At 44.5% G+C, this 17,790-nt stretch overlaps 1 protein-coding gene across 3 annotated transcripts in view; it reads left to right on the forward strand.

Moving 5' to 3' along the window:
* Window positions 1-17,790, forward strand: part of syne2a (spectrin repeat containing, nuclear envelope 2a) — a 209,188-nt gene that overhangs the window by 74,188 nt on the left and 117,210 nt on the right. For all 3 annotated transcript variants that reach the window (XM_071370396.1, XM_071370394.1, XM_071370395.1), the window contains exons 47-56: window positions 60-245; window positions 1,343-1,498; window positions 3,326-3,555; window positions 3,739-5,803; window positions 6,407-6,741; window positions 7,694-7,838; window positions 8,217-8,417; window positions 9,846-10,105; window positions 15,163-15,313; window positions 17,565-17,711. In XM_071370396.1, the coding sequence (XP_071226497.1) occupies window positions 60-245; window positions 1,343-1,498; window positions 3,326-3,555; window positions 3,739-5,803; window positions 6,407-6,741; window positions 7,694-7,838; window positions 8,217-8,417; window positions 9,846-10,105; window positions 15,163-15,313; window positions 17,565-17,711 (3,876 nt within the window). The remainder of the gene's footprint in view (window positions 1-59; window positions 246-1,342; window positions 1,499-3,325; window positions 3,556-3,738; window positions 5,804-6,406; window positions 6,742-7,693; window positions 7,839-8,216; window positions 8,418-9,845; window positions 10,106-15,162; window positions 15,314-17,564; window positions 17,712-17,790) is intronic.

Consider the following 17,790-nt stretch of genomic DNA (forward strand, 5'->3'; position numbering starts at 1 on the left):
GAAATATCAGACAGGAGAGCAGGTGAATCCACCGTCCCATTGCCGTCATGTTCCCACAGATGCAGGAGGGGAGTGAAGTCAAGAGGAGTTCCTCGGTCCAGACGGGGGGGTTGCTATCCGAAGCCGTGGCGAAGGTGGAGAGAGTTGGGGGAGCGGTGCGCCCGGAGGTCCCGCGTCACAGGTCTACTATGCAAGGCCTCCTCTCTGAGGTCCAAGGGTTGGTGGAGAGGAAGGACATCATCAAGGTGAGTGTTAGGGAGTTTCTCTGTACGGCCGACCATGAGATTCGAACTTGTGTTCATAACAATAATACTCACCCGACCACAATCGGTAATTCTCAACAGCAATACTCAGCCAAGCCAATGGTGTGTGAACTGAGACAGTTGGCTATTAAATCTCAGGGAAGGTAAGGTGGCGTCAACATGGGATATGGTTTACTGTGCATTGTAGGAATTTGTTTCCAAGAAACCCAACTTGTTGTTCAAGAGGATATTAACATTCAAAATAAGAACCTGAGGAAACCTCTTTAAAAAAACAAGCCTTAAAAACATCTACATTTTAGTTAGTATCTAATGTGCGTATCAATATGAGACATAAAAATTGCTAAAATGATATTTCAACATTTTCTCGACCACAGATAAAATAAGTTGTTGCTCCCAAATATGTGGCTCTATCCACAAAATAATTGCAGTTCAGTCAACTGCATGGATCTGTGAACAGATAAACAAACAAACTCTGATGTGGCATGGGCCTTGATGATGCTGTATTCCCAAGGCTTTGGGGTGAAGTTTCCTAATCCTAATCTTAACCATTAGTGGCAAAAATGCTAAACTGACCCAAGATCGGCGTCTAAGGGGAAACTTCATGCTACTCCATTCCCAAGATGCCTGTGGCAGGAAGCTTTACAGGAAGGAGCCAATGATATTTCCTGTGTAGCCATGGAGATTTCTCAGTAACGGCACATCTCGCTTTAGAATCAGCAAACGATTATGTCCCCCCAGCACCACACCCGTCCATACCAGACCTGGGTCAAATATGTATGTCAAATACTTGGAGCTTGGTATTTTCACTTTTGGGATTATTCCATTGTTTCCATTGTACCAGTAAAACTGAATTGAGTATAGCTCAAGTATTTGACATCCAACCCAGGTCTGGTTGTACACACCAGGGTTGTGTTCATTAGGACATGCAGCAGAAAATGCTTTCAAAAGTTTTGCAGTGTAAAATGTGCATTTCTTATGAAACAAATCAAGATTGTCATTCCCTGTTTCAGTCTGTTTTCTTCTGTTTGGTCCATGAATATGTCCCATTACTATATTTACTCTGTGCTGTTGTGTTGAAGGGATGCCAGTGGATGGAGGCGGCTTGGTACCTGCAGCCTTCGCTGAGAAAGCCAGAGATCCAAATAGGGCGCACTGTCCTCAGGGTTCTAGGATGCCGCTACCAGCCAGCCCAGCTCAACCCTGCCAACATGGCCCAGCAACTGACGGAGGCTGAGGTGGGAGACTGTCCTTTTTTAATGAACAATTTTCCCTTTCAAGAACATAATAGACATTTGAAAATACACATTTTCAAGTGTCAGACTGACCATCCTATATACAAACAAACAATCAGTCATAAAATAAAAAGACAGAGGATAAAACAAAACTGTCATTTAATGGGCTACACACCCCGAACTGATATCACTGTGTAAAATGCTTTTACAAAAGGAAAGCTTTATTTGGGATTCTACTGAAGACATTTCCTTTTCTGCCCTGTATGTACATGTATTGTTTTTTTGTCACTCTAGCCAACTGGCACATTATAATGATATTTCAACAATCCTCTCATTTATTTAACCTTTACAGTTCTTTCATATCAATGTCAACAAGAATGTATAATGAGACAAGGAGAGGAAGCAATTTCTAACTTTGATTTGCTAAGTCTAACTTTTCAAGTACATTATCACCCTTCTTGGCTTTTGTGTAAGTGTAGAGTGTTTGATAAATACAGATGCTATGTGCAGAGCCCATGGTCTAGTGCAGACATGGGCAAACTACGGCCCGCGGGCCACATACGGCCCGTTAGGCTTTTTAATCCGGCCCGCCGAACTTGTCCAAATTATAGTAAAAACCTCCTTTTTTCCCCCTTTCCCTGCAATGCCCACGTTTCCCCAATAGATGGCGCACTCAAAACACATTGACCGTTGTTGGAGTGGCGCGTATTTCTCTTTATTTCACTTTAATTTTCACTTCGTTTCACGTCACCATTAAGCGAGAATTGCCACAACAAAACTAACTCCAGACTTTGATGCACTGGCAAAAAAGGGAGACCAACAACACTGTTCCCACTGAAATGGTGAGTTTTTCTGCTGTGTTATGAAAAAATGCATATGGAAAGTTTGGAAGTGCGTCTTTTAATTAAGAGCAATGCGCATTTACGCACAGTAGCGGTACAGTAGCTTTATTAACACGCCGCACATCGCTCTTAATTTAAATTTAAATTTTCAGCTGCAGGTAGGATATTTAATACAGCCTATGTCTGTGTGCTTGGCAACGATACACGTGTACTGTTTGCGCGTGAAGGCGAGGGCGTCCGTGGCGAGTTTGTAGAGCGCGCGGTCAGGACAATCCATCCATGATTTTGCGGAGTTTAACACAAGTAGATATTATTGAGCTTGAGTATTTCGTTGTGTAATAATATGTTTTGAATGTTGAAAGTGATTCCATTTTTCAATAAATGTTGATTTCTTTAACTTTGCACCTTCGATTGAAACTTATTAAAAACAGACGCAATCTTGATAAATCACAGTGCGTATGTTATTTTAATCTATTTACATTTCCTCATCCCGGTATCTGCGAAATAGTATGTAAATGCCATATCTTGCATATTCCTTGAAACAAATTTATTAACTGATAAGGGCTATTTTTCACATTTGAAAGACAGTTAATAAATTGGGTTGTAGTGTTCTTACTGTGCTATGAGGTTTGCACACACTACATTTAATGCTTTAGTATATCCGGCCCAAACACTCCCTCCAAATGCTCCTGGCCCGGCCCCTCTGTCAAATTTTAGAACCCATTGTGGCCCGCGAGTCAAAAAGTTTGCCCACCCCTGGTCTAGTGGAACTCCCCTCAGCTCCAGACACATATACTCTCCTTACTGAAGGTCAGGGTTCAATCCCCACTCCAACCATTCATACTGTTTCTTACACCTGCCTGTCTCCCCTCTGTGATTTCAATACTGTAAAAAATAGCTTTTAATTTTTTTTACGGATTATATTTTTTATGGGTCCCAGCTCACTGGATACCAGACTGAGTGTGTCCCCGTGATACCTTTTTTGCAGGACTGCAGACGCTACGTGCTTGAGCAGGTGGCTGCGATAAACCATGTGGTCGGTGATCCAGAGGACGCAACAAATCTGGAGGGGCGATGGAGTGCAGCCCTGTTGGATGCCTCGGCCACAGTGCAGGTCAAAGAGGCTCAGCTTCACCTGGTCACACAGTACCACAGGCAGACTCAGGCCATCCGGAGCATTCTGGAGAGATGGGCAAGCGAGATGGATGAGCTACAATTGTGAGTCCATGCACTTGCATTGTCCGGGCTACTATTATTGTGCATAATGTTGTATTTATGCATCTTTAGGCCTCTGTGTTCCTTTAAATAGTACAGTTGATTTACAATATCATTGATCAGAAGTTTGTATTTGACCAAGATATGCACTTATTCACTCTTTGTCTACTCCTGGGGATCTAACAGAGACACTCGAAGCAGTGCGCTTCAGGCTGAAAAACTACATACTCTGTTATGTAACATTGAACAGCAGAAGGGCATGATGGGGGAGCTGCTCCAGGTGTGTTGTCAGGTGTCTTCCCACCTGAGTGAAGACGAGGGGTCAGGGGCACTCCTCGCTCAGCTAGGGGATCTGCAGGAGGAGTGGAGGCTTTTGGAGGGGGCCGGGAATAGAGGCCTGAGGCATGCCTCAATTGGTTCTTCTCAGTCCTCTATCCTTCTACAAAAGGCTGAGCAGCTGCATTGCAAGCTTGAGACTCTTCAGAAGTCCATCACCCTCTTACAGTCCTCTCAATTGCAGCATGACACTCACAAAGCTTTAGAGCTGACCTTTATGACCGCTGACTTGAAAGCCTTCAACCAGCAGTATCTACACCTGCTGGGGCAATCAGAGGATTTTACCCAATTTTCTCTTGGGCAGAAGGAGAAGGAGGATGTGGAGTGTACTCTTCAGAGCTTGAGCTACTTACTTGCCTCCACTCAGAGGTTGCTCTCTGCTCAGTCATACTCTATAGCAAAACCCTCCTTGGCTAAAATCATCAAGCAAATGCAAGACTTGATTATCTGGGCCAAGCAGGCGGAAAACCACATCGCAGCAGGTGAAAAGGTAGCCCTCTTCCCTGAAGAGGCCCGTCTCCAAATTGCCAGCATGAGGAAACTTCAATCTGAGATTTTGGCAAGGCATTCCAGGGTGCACTACAAAGTTGAGGACCTGAAAGAACTGATTTCGGATGAGGGGGAAATTGACAAAGTGCTGTCATCACTGAAGAGCTTGAAGGACCTCTACGAAACAGTCTCAGATAACTCTGCTCGTATTCTGAAGGAAATGGAGGCTGTTTTGGAGGAAAGAGAGAAGATGCTGGTTCAGATCTCAAAAGTGAACACCTGGCTAGCAGTGGCATACCATGAGAGAGAGGTCACCGCAGATGTAGAGAATGTGTCCAAAGACACCATCCCAGATCTGGAAAGCAAGCTGCAGTTTCACATGGGTGCCATCAAGGAAGCAGAAAGACAGCTGGCTGTCACGGACGCCCTTTTGGAGACCTGCATGGAGGTCTCTTCGGGGTTGAGTTCAGCAGAGAGCCACTTCCTTGTCAACAGGCTCACAGGCCTCCGGACCGAGGTGGATGGAATGGTGGCCCACGAGAAAGCAGCCCACTGGGAGCTGGAGGAACTGCTTCACACCCGGACTTCTTCGGCCGAGGAACTGGCGGCTGTCCAGGTGAGCGTGCAACAGATATGGGCCGACCTGGAGAGGCAGAGGTTCCCAGTGACAAAGGACTCCCTATCTGCCATAGAGCCCTTGACACACATGCTCCTGGAGCACCAATGTCAGATCCAGGAACTCCAGTACTGCCAAGAGGACCAGAAAAGCACCCTCTTGCGTACCATTGGCGAACTGCAGGAGAAGGTGAAAACTCTCCACCACCACGCCCTGGAACATGAGAAGTACCTGACCTACCGGCAGCGCATGGAAGACTCCAGGGAGGTGGCAAAGGAGCGTGCTCAGTGCTCCAAAGACAAGAGAGTCAGCGTGGGGGAAAGGTTCAGTCTTTGCCAGGCTCTCCTCGTGGAACTTCCACTGGTGAAGACCCAGTGCCAGGATGCTTCCGACCAGCTCGAGGCCATCGCCCAAGACCTGCACCTATCGGATAGAATGTTGCTCCTGTCGGAGAGGCAGAGGATCCGGCGAACTGTTGAAAACCTAGCCTCCTGGGAGCTTGCCATCACTGACGACGTCAAAAACCTAGAGGGAAAGCTGCTGGAGGGTCTCAGATTCTGCACCGAGCTTCCTACCATGATGGACCTTCTTCAACAGGTCAGGCAGGAGCTGACGGAGTCCGACCCGGTGAAGCCAGACGTGAGGGCCATCAACATAGCGCTGCGGAATTGCTGGGTGATCTGGAGGAACGTAGAGTCTGTCATGCGGGTGTTGGAAGCTTTGAGGCAGAGAGAGCAAGTGGAGATGAGCCAGTGTGGGGAGCTGCACACCCTGAGGAATGACGTTGTGCAGAAGTGCCACGCATGCATGGTATGTTCAGTGGGCTCATTACATTACAATTGTTGTAATTCGCAATTTCAGCTACGGTGTGTATTACATAAAAAAAAATATGCATGAAATTTGAGTTGGTTGACGTGATAAACATTATAAAACGGATTGTTTGGATCCTAGATGCTTATTGGACGAGCAGCGTTCCAAGCCTGCTAACAGTTCCATCTGCACCTCCATAAGAATATCATCATGTTCATGTTGCTGTTCAAATCATTGATTGAATTTATCTCAACTCATACATTATTTCCCCTTGCTTCTAGGGTACTATTTGGTTTGTAACAGTGGGGTTTAATATAAGCCTTGCTGTCTGCCTGTCCGGCCATGGAAACAATGTTTCACTTTTGAAATGCTATCTCCCCTGTACCATAGAGAGTGAACGGTGCCCAGACGAGACAATTAACTGAAATGGTGTATTACAACAATTTATCCCTCAAACATTTTCCTTAACTTCTATTGGAACTGACTTTAATGTTGTTTGTGTAATAAGATTCAACCACGCAGGTTGTATTGTATTGTGGTAGACTTCAAATGAAATTCTTGCCTGAATTCTTGATAATCTTTCTTAATAATCTTGTCCTGTAGGAGAATTTGTCCCATGCTCGGGAAGCCCTGAAGGATTACCACTGGGCTGCCCAAGGAGTGGTAACCTTCCTCCTCGAAGCCGAGGCTATGTTCCTGGCACCTCCAGGCGGATTTGTGGACTGCACAGAGGAGCAATGGCACACCCAAGAGCCCCTAGCCTCCCTGGGGGAGAGCCTCCAGGTGCAAATCAGCCATCTCCTGGAGCTGGCACCCCAGCAGGCCTGTCTCTCTTTCCCCCAGAGCGAGCAGCTCCACATCCGGGTCCTGAGCCACCTTTTGGTGGAGAGGGCCGCACTCGAGGCCCAGGTTGAGCTCAGGACAGAGGCCTTGCAGAGGTAGGCCAAAGGTTACACACTCACTCACCAAAGGTTACACATGGCCTTTGGTCCTTACTGTTTTGGTCACATTCTAAAAACACATTAACACTAAATGTTATCGTACAAAGAAGCTTGATGAACATTAGATGCTGAACATTGGTCATCAAATAGGCATGCATTGTCAACCGTTCTAAGCTATTACATTTTTTGGGGAATGTGAGATGCGGCGTGCCACTATGATGTATTTATTTATTTACCAGGTTAGTCTCATTGAGATGAATAATCTATTTTACAAGAGAGACCTGGCCAAAATAGCAGCACACAAAGTTGCAGACACATTGACAACATAAAACACAAAGCATTACAGTTTAGAAAACATCAACTTACACATTGAACAGCGCTGGGACCACTTATATCAGGGGGTAATCAACTAAATTAGGCAGGTTGCTGAGTGGGTGCTGAGCGGATGGGAACATAATAGTAATTCGTACACTGCACGTTGACAGTCTAGCACTCCGAGACCCATGTCTGTAGTCTCTGTTGAAATGGAATGTTGGTGTAATTGAGACAAATAGGTTCAGCAGTCTAATAAATATAATTTTTGTGCCTTGTTACTTTTCCCTCTGTTCACCCTTGTTTGACGAGAACTAAATTAATGCCTGGATGAGAATGCAGCTCATGTCTATGAATTTTATGTTGCATTGAATCAAATAAGATTAGAGAGTTAGAGATCCGGGAACTTTGTATGTAAATTAGCGTCTAACACTGGCACATTTACATTGATGTATAACAGACATGTTGATTTATGTGCATGTAAAAGAGTACAGTAGAATCAAACCAAATCCTAATTATCCACACAGAGTACAAATGAGCTTTTAGCTTCACAATGACTTAAAAAACATGAAAATGTAAACTACATTAAAACCAGGCAATTTTCAGTTACCGTGTTTGTTTTGTATCTAATTCATAGGTGTGCAGACAGACAAAGCCTCCACAAGAAGTGTCATGAGGAGGTATGGCATATCCTGAAGAAAAACGAATCAAGGCTCTCTGAGTGTGCTGCCCAGGAAGTGACATCCTACACCAACTGTGCTGACCAACAGGATAGAGCCAAGGTGTGTGAAATGCTGTCGGTGGTTCTTGTCAGAGTTTGTTCCTACTAGGGAGTTTTTCCTCTGTTCTCCTGCTTACGTTTCGGGGGTCTAGTCCAGGTTACTGTAAAGCACTTGTTTTTTAAAAGCATGCTATTCAAGCTTAATTTAGACAGTTTAGATATCAAGGGGATACTGAGGTGGAGAGGGGGGAAAAGGTAGAGGGGAGGATTTAACCCCAGTATCTGGCAGTGAGTTACATGTGTGTTGCCACTACACTACTGCTCTGCCACACCACAGCTTTGCTGCACTATAAAGCACTTTGTGACACATGTTGTACAAGAAAGGGATACATTCTGTATACAATACATTTGACTGATTGATTAATCTCTTCATGCGAAGACCCTGTCGGAGGAGGTGCTGTCTATAGCTGGGAAGCTGGAGGAGCTGAGGGCGGTGTGCCCACTGCGGGGGTGCTGTGTGGGGTCCGAGGGGGCACTGGGTGCCCTCTGGAGGCGCTGGGCGGCACTACGGCGCGGGATCAGCCTCCTCCGGACACACTTGGAGCAGAGAGGGGCGGAGTGGAGGGATGTCACCAAGAGCGTGAGTCACGTGACTGAACTATCTTCAGTGAACTGCTCCTTTAATGGTCATAATGTAATGTAGTATAGGGTATATTACATATAAATACATACATTTTTGGGAGATGCCATCACCTTTCTTTGCTGGACTACATGATTAACCCTGGATGACCACTCCATTAAATAGAAGCCTTTTAGTAGGCCCGGCGCATGAGTAGTATAAGTAGTATACAAGTATACATACGTGTATTATAAAGGCGATCATTCTTACCATCATAACAGCACATGGCTCATAACAGTTTTTTGTATAAGCAAATTATACAGATCTGGGGAAGGGTACCAAAACATTTCTGCAGCATTGAAGGTTCCCATGAACACAGTGGCCTCCATCATTCTTAAATGGAAGAAGTTTGGAACCGCCAAGACTCTTCCGAGAGCTGGCTGCCCGGCCAAACTGAGCAGTCGGGGGAGAAGGGCCTTGTTCAGGGAGGTGACCAAGAACCTGATGGTCACTCTGACTGAGCTCTAGAGTTCCTCTATGGAGAGGGGAGAACCTTCCAGAAGGACAACCATCTCTGCAGCACTCCACCAATCAGGCCTTTATGGTAGAGTGGCCAGACGGAAGCCATGACAGCCCACTTGGAGTTTTCCAAAAGGCACCGAAAGACTCTCAGACCATGAGAAACAAGATTCTCTGGTCTGATGAAAACAAGATTGAACTCTTTGGCCTGAATGCCAAGCGTCACGTCTGGTGGTGGCAGCATCATGCTGTGAGGAGGTTTTTCAGCTGCAGGGACTGGGAAGACTAGTCAGGATCGAGGCAAAGATGAACAGAGCAAAGTACAGAGAGATCCTTACTGAAAATCTGCTCCAGTGCGCTCAGGACCTCAGACTGGGGCGAAGGTTCACCTTCCAACAGGACAAGGACCCTAAGCACACAGCCAAGACAACGTAGGAGTAGTTTCGGGACAAGGCTCTGAATGTCCTTGAGGGGTCCAGCCAGAGCCTGGACTTGAACCCGATCTAACATCTCTGGAGAGACCTGAAAATAGCTGTGCAGCGATGCTCCCCATCCAACTTGACAGAGCTTGAGAGGATCTACAGAGAAGAATGGGAGAAACTCCCCAAATACAGGTGTGCCAAACTTGTAGCATCATACTCAAGAAGAATCAAGGCTGTAATCGCTGCCAAAGGTGCTTCAACAAAGTACTGAGGAAAGGGCCTGAATACTTATGTAAATGTGATATTTAATTTTTTATTTTTAATACAATTTTATAAAAATTCGAAATAGCTGTTTTTGCTTTGTCTTTATGGGGTATTGTGTGTAGATTGATGAAACAATTTTAGAATAAGGCTGTAATGAAACAAAATGTGGAAAAATTCAAGGGGTCTGAATATTTTCCGAAGGCACTGTATGTGTTTGTGGTTGTGTGTCCATTGGGTGTCACAGATGGCTCGATGCAGCAGTGCTCTGGACAAGCTGCAGGGTGAGCTGTCGGACCCCACTGCAGTAAGCTCCGCTCAGGGGGCCCCGACGGTTCTGCTAGTGCAGACGGAGCAGCACCAGGCTGGACTAGAGCGGGAGCAGCGAATCCTGGCCTCCCTGGAGCTCCGGCTCTCCCAGCTCCTGGGTGTGTCCAGCCCTCAGGAGGCAGCTAGCCCTGTCCCAGTCTGCCAACGGCTGAGGGACATGCAGGAGCGCTTTAGGAGGTTAGGATTATACAGTACTCTCTTTGAAAGACAAATACTCTGAAATTAGGTGCCCTTTCCATTTCCCTCTCACTTTGTCTCTATCGCTCTCTTTCTCTCTCTGTCTTCCCAAACTCATCCACACAATTCACATGGCACACATGCTTGCACGCACGCACACACACCTCAGGAACAGAAAAGCACAATGCAGAAAAAGCTTAAATGTTTTTCCTTTTTCTTTTTACATAAACATTACATGTCAGCACAAGAACCCTGGAGCCTTTGCCAAAGGTGTGCAAACAATCATATTGACACTGTTTATTAACACTGTTTATTGACAAATGTTGACAGTAGATTACACACCATGAGTGGCAATATAATTCTTGGAAACATTTAAGCACATACACGCAGTTTGATATTAATATTTAAACCAGTTGAGCTGACAGCCATTTTATACTGTTTTGCTACGGCTGTAGTCATCAATCTAGCATTAATTTAGTAGTGTGTGTGTTGTCCCCCCCTCCCCCATAGAAAGTTATGACCTTTAGCTTTCACCTAGAATTGTTTATTTATGTCTGAGATAAAGGCACTTTTCAACCCAAATGATCAAGTACACAATACAAGTATATTAAAACATATACAAATATGAAGATATGATCAAAATAATTGTGAATGAATAAGCCTTTTTATACTTTATAATATGCCTATATATAGTTCTACCCAAAATATTTCACCTTCTTTATTACTTTACCAAACATATCATGACATTAGTGATAGTGTCACGCCCTGACTCTAGTTATATTTTGTTTTCTTTATTTTTTGGTTAGGTCAGGGTGTGACAAGGGTGGTTTGTTTAGTTTTTGTATAGTCTAGGGGTTTGGAGGTTTATGGTGGCCTGAGTTGGTTCCCAATCAGAGACAGCTGTTTCTCGTTGTCTCTGATTGGGGAGCCTATTTAGGTTGCCATTTCCATGTTGGTTTTGTGGGTAGTTGTTTTCTGTCTTTGTGTCTGCACCAGACAGAACTGTTTCGTGTTGGCCTATTTTTGTTATTTTGTCTTAGTGTTCTGAGTTAAAATAAATATCATGAACACGTACGACGCTGCGTTTTGGTCCGATCCTGACTACTCTTCATCAGACGAAGAAGATCGTTACAGATAGTCAAAATCTGTTCAATTTGTGATCGTCTAAATCAACATTTGGGCCATTTAAACAGTGTTTAATACGGTGAGAACACAGGTCTGTCTCCGACGTAAAGAAAAAAGTTTGACTGCCAGCACAAAATTACTTCTTTGCTTATTTTAGGTTTAAGGAAGAGTGTTGGTCGCATTCTTTATCCTAGAGATATAAAATTATTTAGTATTTAGATTCGCCTGCTCGAGACAAATTCAGCAATTGCTTTGCCATGTCTGTGCTGTGAAGCAGTCGAGCTGGATAAGTGTTTTTCGAAGGAACCCCCCTTTGAAGTGACATCACAGTGAAGTGATATAAATGTATGTAATGATGCAGCCGACCACCAGAGGGAGGGAAATACAAGTTTATTTGACAAAGGACCTTTATGTGGTCCTAGGAAGGTCTTGATTTCTGTCTTCTGACTTATAAAACGGTGGGAAATCAATACAGTCAGTCATAAATATATTTTTAAGTAATTCTAATGCCTGATTTCGGGGACTGTCGGGTTATTCAAGGTATGCTGAGCCTAATGACATCATCTTACACAGTGGAGCGACTTCCTGCTGAAATCGAAAATGACAAAATTCAAATCTACCAAAACTCATCCCAATGTGGGCATGCTGAAAGGAATGTTGTCTGTGAAGCTAAAATGGTTGTATATACTGACAAGATATTGGAGTCTCCACTCTAACAATGTGAATCAGTGTCCGTAAAGGCGAAAGGCGGGCCGGAGGTGGCGGGAGCAAGCAGAAACATTCCAGTCAATTAGATGGCAGATTTGCATGTGAACTACAGGCACACCTCTGATGTAACATTGGTTTTCTTTAGGTTGGAGGGATATCAAGCGCGTACACTTATATCAGTACATTCATAACAACCTAAGCATTACGAAAAACGTATATTCAATCAAATAGGTCTCATATAGCAAATTAGCAATACATTTTTATGTTGACCAAAATCTACGTTCTCCCATTGCCCTCTGTCGTGACATTGCTATCATTAATGTGTTTGATTATTTTATCAAATCAATTAACTACATTTATTTATTACGATGATTAAATGAATCATGTAACAATTAACTCAGTAGTAATCTTGGGGCAACACGGGAAAAGTTATTTAACGAGTTACTATCTTCCGACTAAACTCTAAAGATATGAATATGTCTTACATCAGTCACAGTCAATTCATTCATTCTTATTTACCTCATCAGTCTCATTCTGAACGTTGCATAGTCCGTTAAATCTGCACGAACCCTAGTCTACATGATGACTCAGCGATACACAAATTGGCTTAATTATTTATTTACTAACTAACTAAATAATCACACAGAATTACATAAACACACACACAGGATAGGTTACTACATAATGCAATGAAAAGTCCCAAGTGGACTAACCCAATATGATGCTTGGTACACAATGAATAGGGGTGGGGAAAGAAAGAACGGGAGAAGAGACAAAGGAATTCAACTATCGTACATACAGTTGAATAATACGCTCATCGTAATTATGGAAATTTAGCACCCTAACAACCGCTCATTCGGATTTAGAAATGCAACACATATTTCCGCTTGTATGTCTTTGTCGTCTCACTCTGTTGAAAACGCCCGATCAGTCTGTGGAGTCAGTCGACAGAAAGTCTCTGGTAGTGTAAGTCTCTGGTTGTCCACCAGAGGTTACCATGTCCTTTGTAGTTGTAGTAGGTTGGTCTATGAGTGTCTGTTAGAATGGATCTTCCAGAGGTGTACCACGCGGTGTTCAGCGGTCCTTGTCCTTCACTCTGTTTATTTGGAATAGATACCCTAGAGATACCTACAGTTGAAGTCGGAAGTTTCCGTACACTTAGGTTGGAGTCATTAAAACTCGTTTTTCAACTACTTAACAAATTATAGTTTTGGCAAGTCGGTTAGAACATCTACTTTGTGCATGACACAAGTAATATTTTCAACAATTGTTTACAGACAGATTATTTCACTTGTAATTCACTGTATCACAATTCCAGTGGGTCAGAAGTTAACATACAGTAAGTTGACTGTGCCTTTAAACAGCTTGGAACATTTCCAGAAAAAGTCATCATGGCTTTAGAAGCTTCTGATATGATAATTGACATCATCTGAGTCAATTGGAGGTGTACCTGTGGATGTATTTCAAGGCCTACCTTCAAACTCAGTGTCTCTTTGCTTGACATCATGGGAAAATCAAAAGAAATCAGCCAAGACCTCCAATAAAAAAATAAATTGTAGACCTCCACAAGTCTGGATCATCCCTAAGTAAGGAGACGTGTTCTGTCTCCTGCGAAAAGTGCAAATCAATCCCAGAACAACAGCAAACGACTTTGTGAAGATGCTGGAGGAAACAGGTACAAAAGTATCTATATCCACAGTAAAATGAGTCCTATATCAACATAACCTGAAAGACTGCTCAGCAAGGAAGAAGCCACTGCTCCAAAACCGCCATAAAAAAACAGATTACAGTTTGCAACTGTACATGGGGACAAAGATCATACTTTTCAGAGAAATGTCCTCTGGTCTGATGAAACCAAAAAAACTGTTTGGCCTTAATGACCATCGTTATGTTTGGAGGAAAAAGGGGGATGCTTGCAACCCGAAGAACACCATCCCAACCATGAAGCACGGTGGTGGCAGCATCATGTTGTGGGGGTGCTTTGCTGCAGGAGGGACTGGTGCACTTCACAAAATAGATGGCATCATTGGCGAGGAAAATTATTTGGATATATTGAAGCAACATCTCAAGACATCATCAGGAAGTTAAAGCTTGGTCACAAATGGGTGGTGATCCTAGTGGTGATCCTAACTGACCTAAGACAGGGATTTTTTACTAGGATTAAATGTCAGGAATTGTGAAAAACTGAGTTTAAATGTATTTGGCTAAGGTGTATGTAAACTTCCGACTTCAAGTGTATAGTGGTGAGAGGAAATTGCTCTTTGTCTCTTGTCTTCGTTCGAGTTTCCTAGGCTAACAGTGCATAAACAGCTGCAGACTGAATGTTCCTGTGTAGTCTTCTTCTTCGAGAGAGTTTCAGAGGGCCTTACCATTTTCTGGTATTGTAGATTCAAACCATTTTGCCATATCCAGTTCGCGCTGTACTTCGGCTGGTCTTTAGTTTTAAACAATTTCTCAGCAGTGTAGCCACCGCTTCCCGCTGTCTGGTCTTGTAGAGATTTTCTTCTTCTCTGTTGAAAGTTTCTAACCATTTCGTACCTTTCAGCTCACGTTGTTGGTCACGCTGGTCTGATAGAGTCTAACCATTTTACACGCCCGGCTTACCGTCCGTATACTGGTCTGTAGAGATTCCAACCATTTCAACGCATGGATGGTCCTCACGTTCTCTGGTCTAATGTACATTTTGTTAGCGGTCCTTTTATGACTTCTCCTTGGAGGGTGGTTCCATCATGTTGCCACAAGGTCTGTGCTCATGTGGGCATGGTTACTGACTGGGTAAAACTTTACATGAAAAACGATTCTCTCATTTAGAAGGGTAAAATCATATTTCATCTTCTCACAAATAGTTTCATATTTAATCATATAAGTTCCACAACATTTAGATGTAAATCTGATAACTGGGACGTATACATTTGTAGAGTTACCGTTATTTGGTTATTCTGTCCTTAATGATATCGCAAACAACGACTCATTTGACATGATTATTGTTTCAAGCCCCACCAACCGTTTCCCACATTATTTGTGTTAGGAATATTGTGTCATTATCCACTTTTGAATGTTGTAGTTTTGGCGGGGGGAATCTCCTTCTACTAAAAGGGTTATTTCCCCTCTTTGCCTCTTCTTCTTTGGGGAAAGTCTAGAAAGTTGCCCTACGACAGTGTATGATGATGTCATATTGCTGAGCCTACCTTTAAGATTGTGAGGGTGACATTGTGCCCACACAGCCTGAGAGAGTGGAGCATGCTGGTCCGGAGCGCGGCGTTTTCAGAGGAGCAGGAGAGGGAGCGCTTGCAAGAGCAGATCGGAGAGGTGGAGCAGCGAGTGGCTACCCTGCTCTCCATTCTGGTGTCCCACCCCAGCACACGCCAACTCAAGGTGAGCTACTGGGGGAAATACACTGTATTCTTTATTTAGAGGCTAGAGAGAGAGTAATTTATTGTATGGGCCAGAAGAAACTATAAAACGTGGTTACGTTTTCTTGTAACAGCTACTACAAACCTCAGCTAACTTTAGCCATTGTTAGCATTAAGTTGTAAGCCTCCCGAGTGGCGCAGTGGTCTAAGGTGCTAGCTGTGCCACTAGAGATTCTGGATTCGAGTCCAGGCTCTGTCACAGCTGGCCGCGACCGGGAGACGCTTGGGGCGGCGCACAATTGGCCCAGTGTCGTCCGGGTTAGGGGAGGGTTTGGCCGGCAGGGATGTCCTTGTCCCATCGTACACTCGCGACTCCTGTTGCGGGCCAGGCGCAGTGCACGCTGACACGGTCGCCAGGTGTACTGTGTTTCCTCCGAGAACATTGGTGCGGCTGGCTTCCGGGTTAAGTGGGCATTGTGTCAAGAAGCAGTGCGGGTTGGTTGGGTTGTGTTTCGGAGGACGCACGGCTCTTGTCCTTCGCCTCTCCCGAGTCCGTACGGGAATTGCAGCGATGAGACAAGACTGTAACTACTAATTGGATACCATGAAAATTAATTTCCCTTTAAATAGGCTACATCTTGACCCTCCTCAGTCAATTCATGACTCATACGTTATAAATAGTCCTGTTATGTGTATCCCAGTCATTCTAATTCTTTGGTTGGAGATCCCTTTCTCCTCCCGCTGACCCGAGCATCTTTTGAACTCTCCTCAGTCAATTCTGCAGTTACTTTACCTGAAAACGTTTAAGTGGAAACCACAGTTCCTTATTGTCTCATTAGATTCATAAGAGTTTCTGCGCTTAAGAAGGCTGTTTTTGCAGACAGTTTAGAACCCATAAGAGTCTAAGCCCTATCTAAGCCGGGGGAGGGAGGGTCTAAGTTATATGGAATTGTTTTAAGAAGGATCATTTTGCTATTTGAGTTAGAATGTTACGCATTGGATAACAGATTCACTACATGGAACAACAATAAGTCCCCCCAAAAAATCTAAAAGAAGTTTGTTCTGAAGTGTCCATGCTATATCTGAGAGATATAAGAAAGATCAGGAATCATTTGTTATAAAAAAAAAAAGTACATTATTTTTGGTAATGAACAGTGTCGTGTCCATATACAGTACTTCCATAAATGTGTTCAACTTGTACCGGAGGACCTTCAGGTGAGTTTTGTGAGGCCTGTGGGAGTCTTTGAGCAAATCAACCAACATGTACGTGTTTGTGAGAGTCTCACCTTTCCAAAGAGGGGTCATAAGTGTGTAGCCCAAACTGTTTGGATGCTACAGACAGAAGTTCGGCTTTACCGACTTCAGTCCCAAGACACTTGTGGGGGTCATACAGCAAAAGGGAGAACACCATCGTATTCGTGAGAATCTCATATTTCCATAGAGGGGTATAATAGTTTATAGGCTAAACCGCTCGGACGCTAAAGACGATTTTGTGAGAAGATGAATTTTTGGGATGTCTCATGGATGTGGTGGATTGAAAAACATCCAATGCAAAGAAACAGATATCTCTAGCTTAAACTGACAGATTGTTTTTTTTTTTTTTTTTTTTTTTTTTTTTTTTATCCCCTTTTCTCCCCAATTTTCCGTGGTATCCAATCGCTAGTAATTACTATCTTGTCTCATCGCTACAACTCCCGTACGGGCTCGGGAGAGACGAAGGTCGAAAGTCATGCGTCCTCCGAAGCACAACCCAACCTAGCCGCACTGCTTCTTAACACAGCGCGCCTCCAACCCGGAAGCCAGCCGCACCAATGTGTCGGAGGAAACACCGTGCACCCGCCCCCTCGGTTAGCGCGCACTGCGCCCGGCCCGCCACAGGAGTCGCTGGAGCGCGATGAGACAAGGATATCCCTACCGGCCAAACCCTCCCTAACCCGGACGACGCTAAGCCAATTGTGCGTCGCCCCACGGACCTCCCGGTCGCGGCCGGCTGCGACAGAGCCTGGGCGCGAACCCAGACTCTGGTGGCGCAGCATAGCACTGCGATGCAGTGCTCTAGACCACTGCGCCACCCGGGAGGCTAACTGACAGATTGTTATGGCCATTCTTTTATTACGCTAATTAGATTCCCGTGGGGGTGTGGACATCGACCTTAGAGGGTTTAAGTCACATTTACATGGTATCTCTCTCTCTCCCTCTCTCGTTCTCTATTTCTCCTTGTTCTCTCTCTCTCTCTCCCTTTCTCTCCCCTCTCTGTCTCTCTCTCTCTACAGGAGGTCAGAGTGGAGTTGGGTTCCCTGAGGGCCAGATTACAGTCCATCATGGAGTGTGTCGGGACAAAGTATGCCGCTGTTACACCTCCTGAGGTGGAGAGACAGCTGCAGGAAGTCACTGGCTCTCTGCAGGACATGGAGGAGAAGGTAACGGGGATAAAGGGTGGTGGTGGTGGCTCCGGGGTGAAGTTACTGATAGGTACAGATCTAGGATCAGTGTCCCCTC

Source organism: Salvelinus alpinus, chromosome 27 (assembly GCF_045679555.1).
Source record: "Salvelinus alpinus chromosome 27, SLU_Salpinus.1, whole genome shotgun sequence".
Classification (NCBI taxonomy): Eukaryota; Metazoa; Chordata; class Actinopteri; order Salmoniformes; family Salmonidae; genus Salvelinus; species Salvelinus alpinus.